The sequence below is a fragment of the Candoia aspera genome, chromosome 3 (genome assembly GCF_035149785.1).
Source record: "Candoia aspera isolate rCanAsp1 chromosome 3, rCanAsp1.hap2, whole genome shotgun sequence".
NCBI lineage: Eukaryota > Metazoa > Chordata > Lepidosauria > Squamata > Boidae > Candoia > Candoia aspera.
Genome location: NC_086155.1, coordinates 62,882,616 through 62,893,218, shown reverse-complemented (window position 1 = coordinate 62,893,218; position 10,603 = coordinate 62,882,616). Strand labels below are relative to the sequence as shown.

The 10,603-nt window shown below is 37.1% G+C and overlaps 1 protein-coding gene across 3 annotated transcripts in view; it reads left to right on the top strand.

The window, feature by feature from the left end:
* The window catches only part of FAF1 (Fas associated factor 1), a 203,682-nt gene that overhangs the window by 112,816 nt on the left and 80,263 nt on the right, over positions 1-10,603 (top strand). For all 3 annotated transcript variants that reach the window (XM_063297915.1, XM_063297914.1, XM_063297913.1), the window contains exon 9: positions 9,820-9,915. In XM_063297915.1, the coding sequence (XP_063153985.1) occupies positions 9,820-9,915 (96 nt within the window). The remainder of the gene's footprint in view (positions 1-9,819; positions 9,916-10,603) is intronic.

Below are 10,603 nucleotides of genomic sequence, written 5' to 3'. Positions count from 1 at the left end.
GAAAATAATACCCCTTAGACATGATAGTTTATTTCATCTCTGTGATGACATATTCACAAAACTCATTAAAAGAATGCCCAAGCTTGCAATTATTAGACAAAGAGTGACTCACTGATATTGCTGCAGGGATTTAACACTTCAGTGTAGCCTTCAGTTTCTATTAAGTTCGTTATATTAACATAACCTGCAAATTGAAATATAACAGCTCCAACCACAGATATTAATGTATATGGTAGGCCCAGATACAAATTGAGGTTAGCCAGAACTTTACACATGCCATGACAAAAAACAACCTGACCTACTCCTATACTCTACAAGAACATAATGGAGATAAATGATCCGAAGCTCTCTTCCCTTGTGATTTATCTTTTCTTCATATTGACAGATTGAAATTTACATTTCTGGAATTCCGAAAGAAAAACAGCCTAAGCAGGTTCTGTAGAAGATTTGCAAGTATCCAATATAGTTATTATTTAGAGTAAGATACTTGGATCTCATGAGTATATAAAATTTGTGAGCTTCCTTTTACATAATTTAAAAAGCTAAAATATTGTATACGTATTCTGAATAATCTTGATTACTAGAAAAGCCTGACATATTTACCCCTTTAATCAGACAGTAAATGTTTAACTTTCAGATAATTAGAAAGTTGATTTTTGATGCACAGGTAATTCAGGATATTCCAGTTACTGGGGAAGGAAATCAGGCTTTTATACCACTTTTCCTCAAAAGGGAAATAATGAAAGTATACTCGATAATATTCAAAGATTGTTGTCTGGGACACTTGTATTTCCTCATTCATATCTTGGATTAGTCCTGCAAGAGATTTCCAGAACCAGCGTGTGTCCATGTTTGTAGAAAGTGTGTAGGCTAGGGCAAACATAAAGTCCCTGTACTGGTGCCTTGCCAGAGTACATACAATTTTATTGGGATATCTTTTCTTTAACTGAACTAGAAACTTTAAGGAAGAATTAACAATGCATTCAGTTGATCTGCAGTTCAATTTGAAAAAGAGAGAAGAACTAATGAAAAAGATGTGCTGTGAATAGGTAAATAGAAGGCCTGTGTACTGCATCTAGCGTTGAGTATCAGTTGGTTAAGGATGGACCAGCTAACTGTGAGGGTACTAGGGAGATTTTGCTCATTGTAATGTTATCAAAGCTTTATCTTCTGAAGGAGAAAGATGTATACGTTCTCACTTATCAACTATGATGGTTGTAGTAGTTGCTGCATATTCTAATGTGATCTGCTTAGTCTACATTTCAAAGCATATTTTAATTAATTAATCAAACTTCTATCCCTGTGCAATCAAAGTGACTCTTGGCAGCTTACGGTATATGTAAAATGAGAATTAAAACATACACTGTCAGGTTAAAACCAATCTGAATCAAAGTAATAATAACATAATACCCCAATACAAAAACGTAAAAAACAATATAAAAATGAAAGAAAAACACAAAAAGTAACTAGGAAACAAGATGGCATGAAGTGTAAACTTAAGAAAAGGCCCTCTGAAATAATTCAGTTTTTAACGTTTTCTGAAAAGCCAGCAAGGAGGAGACCAGCCTGATGACCATCAAGAGGCTGTTCCAAAACACTAGAGAAGAAGCACCTTCTAGCTTCAGTCCCTCAAACTCTAAAAAATAAGGGATTGTAAATAGTTTCCCCCTAGCTGTTCTATTAGGCCAGGCCAATATTGGTTGAAGTAGATGGTCCTGTAGGTACCCAGGCAGCAAGCCATAAAGGGCTTTATAGATCAAAACTAGCACTTTAAATTGTACCTGGAAGCCTAACAATAACCAGTGCAGGTCCTACAGAATCAGTGTTTTGTGTTCCTAGTCAGTAAACACACAGACTGCTGCATTCGGCACATGTGACACCACTGCTGCGCGAGCTGCACTGGGTACCAGCTTGCTTCTGGGTCCAATTCAAGGTGTTGGTTATGACCTTTAAAGCCCTACATGGCATGGGGCCAGGTTACCTGAGGGACCGCCTCATCCCCATAACATCGACTCGCCCCACCCGGTCATGCAGAGAGGGCATGCTACGAACCCCGCCAATAAAGGAATTCCACCTGGCGGGGTCCAGGAGGCAGGACTTCTCTGCAGTGGCACCTGCCCTTTGGAACATTTTGCCCCCAGAGCTGAGACAGGCCCATTCGCTCCCAGACTTCCAGAAGAACCTAAAAACCTGGTTCTGCCGCCTCGCTTGGGGTGGGAGGGGCACCAGTTCATCTTGGTGGTGACTATTATAGATCTCTCCCCAACAAACAAGATCTTCGCTGCTGGATTTTATATTTTCTATTGTATATTTATTTGATTTTATAGAGTAGTTATATTGTAATTTATGTGTTTTAACTTTGATTGTAAACCACCCAGAGTCCCCTTTTGGGGGGAGATGGGCAGTGATGGAAATTTGAAATATAAATAAATAAATAAATTCTGGACCAATTGCGGTTTTTGAGTAATGTTTAAGGGCAGCCTCATGTAAAGTGCCCTGCAACAATCTAGCTGGGTGGTAATGAAGGAGCAACCTTAATGACAGCAGAGAGCCCTGATGTTGATATTAACATCTCTGTGTTACTAGGGTTCAGCTTCAGCCTGTTGTCTCCCATCCAGAAACATAGCCACCAGGCACCAGGAAAGGATGTCAACAGCATCTCCCTTACATCATATCCAAACTTGAAATCAGGACCCCTTCAATCACTTCAGTAAATGTACAGAAATCAGCAGAATCTGAGTTCTGTGTATTTGTGTGTGTATCTATTTGTGTGCATGTGGGCGCACATCTCTCTCTTTCTCTCTCTCTTTCTCTCTCTCTCATAATATCAGTAAATTAGAATAATAATGCCAGGAAATGAAACTAGAATATCTAAGCATGCTCAAACTAAATATTTAGTTATTTATTTCATTCAAAAACACAGGATTAGCTCTTTATATTAATTTTGATCTTTGTTCAGGATTTCTACCATGGGAACCTTTTTGTAAGTTTCAGATGGAATTTTGTACAACCTTGGACTTGAATTTCTTATTTGGACACTGTTCTTGGGCTTGAATTGGAAACTTTTCTTCTCCTCCTCTCTCTTTCCTATAAGTTAAACCTGTGATAAGTAATTGTCACACTTAGTGCGTTTATACAATGCTAATTCGAAGTGACATGTCCAAACTGGCCTTAGTAACATGAAGAAACTTAACAGGTGTGAGGGGTGGATCTTCCCATGGGCTCTGTTGCACTTCTAACTAGAGCAAAACTAGAGAAAAAGTGAAATGAACCTTGAATAAATCTGTCAGCAGTAATTATCTCAGCAGCACTTTATGAGAGGATAAAGTATGCATTGGTGCTAGTGGAACGTGAACACACTCCACTCTAGTGATTTTTTTTTTGGCCATCCAGTTATTGTTTAAAAATAAAAATTAATGCCTGACATTATGTGTACATTTTTTCATAATAGAAATAAGTTCATTTCCTGAGAAAAGATCAAACTAATTGGTTTTAAAGCCTTATGCTAATTGTAGAAACACTACAAACTTTTAAAGAGAAATAAAATAATCTCTACATGTATATGACACTTTTTGTTAATTTTGAAAAAATTTCAGTAGAATTTTCTGTTCTTTTAAGGGTTTTGGTTGTCCCATTCAGCATTCTTCTCCCCTTATCCCACTATCCTTTCTGATTCAGCGCTGAATTTTTCTTCATTTTCTCTTTCAGTTATCACAGTTTAGGATTGTGATTGAACCTTACAAGGTTCCAGTCTTAATTATGGTTTGTTTAAATAAATCATCTTTACAAACCATGATGAAGTTGACTTGTTTCATAGAAAAAAACAGAGTTAAGATGTTGCATTTTGGTGCTGTCAGAAGCTGTATTTAAGTAAAAACAGAAGGAAAAGCTTATTTTTTCCTGCAACTGCAGTGGAGAAGGAAAAAGTCTATGTCAGCCCTGTTGGAGAAGATTAGCTTCATTCTTGAATGAATAATCTAGAATGTATTATGATTTCAAAATACAGCCAACCACTTTTTGACTTTGCTAAGGCAGAATCCTGAATCCATTCAGTACTTTTAAAAACTAGTGATAAATTATAAAATTGTACAAAATGCAATCAATTTCATTCTTTCCTTCCCCTCCTCCTTCCCTTTTACTGGCAGTAATAGCAGCCTGTTGACTGGCTTGTCTGAGACCTTGTTCCACCCCTTGATTTGCATTCAGAATGCTGCTGTTCATACTATTCCGAACCTTCCTTATTTTGCTCCTATCTCTTTTTATCACCAATTATTAAGTTGGTTGGGAATTTGAGAAGTTACCAAAACAAAATGCTGGTGATGACACATTGTACCCTGCCCATGGCCACACCCTGTTATTTGAAAGACTTGGTGGCTCATCTGTGCTTGACCTGATTATCAGGCAAAGGATATTTGGTTCTACTGCTTCCTAGAACAGCTATATCATGATTAAGAGATTTTATTCACCTGACTCTAGTTCTTTGGGATAGATTTCCTCTGGGATGATGCTTGCAATTGGATCACTTAAACATTTAAAAAAGCACTAAAACTCTGTTTTTATAGATCCTTGTGAAGTTGCTTTAAAATAAATAAATAAACAAACAAATTCTTACTTGTTACATTGAATATATAGAGGTTAATATTATTAGCTTAGTCCAGGATCTTCTTATTTTATATTATGATGTTATAACTCATTTTAATACACTATGGTATCAATTGTTGTTTTATTCTATCTATACTGCACTTAGTTATAAGTACATAATACATAAAACTACTATTAGTACTACTAGATCTTTTGCAGAAATAAATAAGATAAACAAAATTATGTATGGTACTCTATAACCACCTGTTTTCTACAATTCTTTGTGTCTCTTGTTAGTTCTTTTTAATCTCAATAATTTCTAGAGGATTACGTTTTTATTTTATCCCATAAATAGTTACCTGTGAGTTGGGGGTGGGCATCCTCTTACATGTGTTGAGGATATGGTAATAGTAAAGGTACTGTAGACAGCAAAAGAATAGACAAGAGATGGAAGTAGTGAAATCAGAGGCCTGAAAAACTGAGATGGGTTGTGGATAAGCACAGTAGGGCTACCCTCATTTTGAAGCCCTCCATGAGTGGAGGGTTTGTATCTACAATGGAGACCCTCCTTTATCTATAGAGTTTCTCCACATCAATACACCAGGAAATTCCAAATATTCAGTTGGTAGAGAGTCTTCCTGGATGGGGATTCTTTCCTTTGCAGAAATCCATTTGAACTCAATATGACTTATAAAGTAGGCTACATAGGTTTATGCTTGATCAGTCCAGAACTCCACAGTTTCTCATTCTCTGATGGAGTAAAAGGTTTAGTTTGAGTGTTAGATAATTTATTAAGTCTGTATTTGTAGATAGGGTATCTATCATTGTACAAATGGAATGTCTTATTTTACAGGTAGTTACTTTTAACTGATAATCATTAATTCAATTAATTTTAATTTAATACTTTCCTTATTTGGAGTGTGGCCTCTGGCCATTGTATATAAACACATGTCTGTGCACACATACAGTATATGCAAGTAGGTTACATGCAAACATTTGTAGGGGTAAAAAAATCTCCAGGATTGATTTTGGTGGCAGTTGACAACTTTAGTCAACTAGTTGGTGAACCTAGGCAGTATGAAGAATTTTTGTTTATATCTAGTCTTTCTTTTACTGGAGTGGGGTGGGGAGACGATTCTCTTAAATTCACAGTTGTCTTCCTTTGGTACATGGTGTATCACCCAAATTTTATTTATTTATTTATTTATCAAATTTGTCACTGCCCATCTCCTCTCACTAGAGGGACTCTAGTGAATGTTGTCATTTTTTTTTAACAATAACCATTTTAGCAGTGACAGTTATAACTCTTAAATGCGCTAATAGATTAAAATGTTAAAAAAGAAGTATAAAATTGAAACAAGTGCTAATATTTTAAACACATGGGTATAAAAACACAGTGACTCTATCTGGTATCTTAACAGACTCCACAATTAAATGCCTATGATGGCCTTCCCCCTCCAGTTGTATAAACTTTAAATCTCAAAATGCTTACCAATTACTGTGCTGATTGGGAAATCTGGTAGTGTGATGACTGGAACGCTCATACACTCATTCAGTTACGACTCATAAGCTTTTGCTTATAAATCTATTTTAATGGTGTGAAACATCCAGTACAGAGAAAAAGTTGCGAATGAAATCTCCCACGCATTTCTACAATTAAAAATCTCAGTGAGTTCAAATTCCCCCCCCCCCCACTACACCCTTAGATACGTACCCCTCCTTCTCGTGCCAGCAGTTGTCTGTAACAGTTTTCTTTGGATGACCTTGGTGCTGGAAGGTGGTAGTCTAAACAGGATGATTCACACTCCAAGCATGTACCCCTTCCCAGATGGTCGACTCACAAGCTGACATGAATTGCACCAAAATGGATGCGAGCACGATAACATGTTCTGGGAATATTTGATGGAGGAGCATGACAGGTAGTTGAAGTCCACATTTTTTTAGATTTTTTTTATCCCACCTTTATTATTATTTTTATAAATAACTCAAGGTGGGGAACATACCTAATACTCCTTCCTCCTATTTTCCCCACAACAACAACCTTGTGAGGTGAGTTGGGCTGAGAGAGAGTGACTGGCACAAAGTCACCCAGCTGGCTTTCATGCCTAAGGCAGAACTAGAACTCACAGTCTCCTGAGAGTTCTAACCTGGTGCCTTAACCGCTAGACCAGACTGGTTCTATATTGACTCTATATTGGCCATATAGGGATGATTCGTGCTCATCCCCCTTCTCAATTCAATAACTTGTAAAATATGAATAAAAAAGAGAAAAGAATATTTTCTTTTTATGTTAAAACCTATTGATCTTATGGAACAAAGGAGCATCAAATGACCAGCACCATATTCACTTGTCTGTCTTTCCTTTAATGCTCTTACTTTTTAAAGATAGAGTATGTCTCAATTTAATAATACTTAGTCATTGAAGCTCCATTCTATTAAGTATTCCTAAATCTGGATAAAGCCAGTGAAAATTAGTAGCTATTCATTGTGAGATATTGGCTCTAATTATTTAATCACAATGACAAGTGTACTAAAATGTGTTCACATTGGTCACTTTTAGTGTGCTACTTAGAAAGTTTAGATGTATTTAGATATATAGGCAAACTGTCACACGAATTTGTTTTTCTATACTAGAGCCCAATAATGTAGTGAACAAAACATGATGAAAAATAGCAGTGCCACCGCTGCAAAGGCGAGTGTAGATTCTGTGTTATGTATGAAGGAGTTTCAATGATAATTGAGCTTGACATACAGTAAATGTCTATGTTAATATTTCATTTATTCAAAAATAGTCATTTCCTTTTAACTCTGTGATTTTAAAATTGTGACTAAATTGTTATTTAACCTTGCTACAAGAATGTGGCAACAGGCTAGTCCAGGCAGGTCAACACTCACTTGGTTAGCTAGCACACTTAATCAGCTTTCTTTCACCTGAAGCAAATTAATGCTTTTATGAGTTCTAGCACATAAGTGATTAAACACTGGGGATAAAAATAGAATGTTTCCCAATGTACTTGCTAAGCTTTGGATTAGACACTAGAGTGCCATGGAAGGTTGAACATTTTTCATGTTTTCAATACAAAAATTAGTCAGTTTTAAAATGGTTACTATGATCAACTGTTTATGACATAGTACAGTTCATTTTCAGTGTCTTCATTTTCAATAATACTTGCATTTTTACCTGGAGGAACTTGATTGCATAGCAGCTTATTAACCAAGAAGGCTATATATTCATACTTACCTGACAGGGGACAGGGGAGATACCTTAATCAAGAAGACTATATATCCATTTGAGTGGGAAAAGCAATAGAAATATATGCAACCAAGAAGTGTTTTTCTACTAAAATGAACCTGAACATAACTGGAGGTTATGTTATTTTTTTCATAAGTTATTTCAGTTCATTCTGACCCAGATAAACATCAACCTGACTAGGTTCAACTTCCAGCTCTAACTTCTGGGACCAGTCCATATTCATTAGCAGAAACCATGAACAAAACTACACTTCAGTCCTTTTTTATATCTGACATTTTTCCTACATGCAGGATAGGAGAGAGTAGAATATAAATTGTGAGCAATGTTTTACAGTGAGTATTTTGTTGTTGTTTATTCGTTCAGTCGCTTCCGACTCTTCGTGACTTCATGGACCAGCCCACGCCAGAGCTTCCTGTCGGTTGTCGCCACCCCCAGCTCCCCCAAGGTCGAGTCCATCACCTCTAGAATATCATCCATCCACCTTGCCCTTGGTCAGCCCCCCTTCCTTTTGCCTTCCACTTTCCCTAGCATCAGCATCTTCTCCAGGGTGTCCTGTCTTCTCATTATGTGGCCAAACTACTTCAGTTTTGCCTTTAATATCATTCCCTCAAGTGAGCAGTCTGGCTTTATTTCCTGGAGGATGGACTGGTTTGATCTTCTTGCAGTCCAAGGCACTCTCAGAATTTTCCTCCAACACCACAGTTCAAAAGCATCTATCTTCCTTCGTTCAGCTTTCCTTATGGTCCAGCTCTCGCAGCCATATGTTACTACGGGGAACACCATTGCTTTAACTATGCAGACCTTTGTTGTCAGTCTGATGTCTCTGCTCTTAATTATTTTATTGGGATTTGTCATTGCTCTCCTGCCAAGAATTAAACGTCTTCTGATTTCCTGGCTGTAGTCAGCGTCTGCAGTAATCTTTGCGCCTAGAAATACAAAGTCTGTCACTACCTCTACGTTTTCTCCCTCTATTTGCCAGTTATCAGTCAAGCTGGTTGCCATAATCTTGGTTTTTTTGAGGTTTAACTGCAACCCAGCTTTTGCACTTTCTTCTTTCACCTTCATTATAAGGCTCCTCAGTTCCTCCTCGCTTTCAGCCATCAAAGTGGTGTCATCTGCATATCTGAGATTGTTAATGTTTCTTCCAGCAATTTTAACCCCAGTCTTGCGTTCATCCAGTCCAGCACATTGCATGATGTGTTCTGCATACAAGTTGAATAGGTAGGGTGAGAGTATACAACCCTGCTGCACTCCTTTCCCAATCTTAAACCGTTGTTTAAGATCCATTGTTCCATGGTCCGTTCTTACCATTGCCACTTGGTCATTATACAGATGCCTCAGGAGGCAGACAAGATGACTTGGTATCCTCATACCACCAAGAACTTGCCACAATTTGTTATGGTCCACACAAAGGCTTTAGAATAGTCAATAAAGCAGAAATAGATGTTTTTCTGAAACTCCCTGGCTTTTTCCATTATCCATCGGATATTGGTGATTTGGTCCCTAGTTCCTCTGCCTTTTCTAAACCCAGCTTGTACATCTGGCAATTCTCGCTCCATGAATTGCTGAAGTCTACAGTAACTATACATTTGCAAATTACACCGCATTATTCAAGTTTCTGAGGTGTCTAGATATCATGCCTTGATAAAAGCTTTAAAATACAACCTCTATTCTATTTAAAACATTACCTCTATTCTATTCAATATTTGCACCAGTGATACTACTCAGTGTCTGTACCTTTATCCTGTCCCATTGTACATAACACCCTACCTTTCTCTGGATATTTTTATTCTCATCATGGATTTGTGTGGTGTTTCCATGAAAGAGAGGATTGATAATGCTCTTTTTTTTAAAAAAATGTCTTGTTATGTGGTGTTTAATTTCCCATTCTGCTTTATTTCATGTATTTCATGTCTACTGCAGTCTGATTTTGGATGCTTTACAAAATCTGATAGTTAATTCCATAATACATGTCTTCTGTTTAGATTACTTTAGCAGCCTCAGGAATCTCTTATCCTTGCCACCGACTTACAGTTGGAAGAAGGTCTTCACCAGCACAAACTAGAGAACAATCAGAAGAGGTAAGAGAACCCCTTCTCCTCACACAATTGGCACATACACTTTTATTAAAGTTTTGTTGAAAATCAAATTATATGCCTAATTTCTGCCCTACATTTGATCCTATGGTATAATGTCTGCTGTTTGGCCATGTTATTTGATAAAGAAGATGATAGGATGAAACTAAAGGATAAATAAGACATTAGTGTAATAAAATTTCTTTAATACTTCAAATTAAAATTAATTGCTAAATTCCCCCCCCCCAGTGCATTGGCCTTAGAAGAGATACATTGGTGCCAATTTATTGCTGAGCCCAATGGAGAGTATTAATTATGACTTTTAAAACCCTAAAGGCCTATTAAACAGGATCCCTCTTCCTGTATTGGCCTGTCCTCTTCCTAGGATACAGTGAAGAGGATCTTTTCTGTTTCCCTGCCATGGTAGGAACTTTTCAGTGGCCAGAACTGAGCTGTGGAACTCCTTGCCTTGGGAAGCTAAATTGGCACACACATTGCAGTTCCATTGATGGGTCAAGTCCTTTTTTACAAAGGCATTCACTCTACAAGCAATGAAATTTCTTACATTCTTTCCCCACTGATTTTCATGAAGTAGATGTTGCACTTCTTCCTAGAAGATACTTAATCTAAAACCAGTTTAAAATTTTGAAGATTTTGGATGAAAATTTGGTGACTTTTCTATTTGCATATGGAA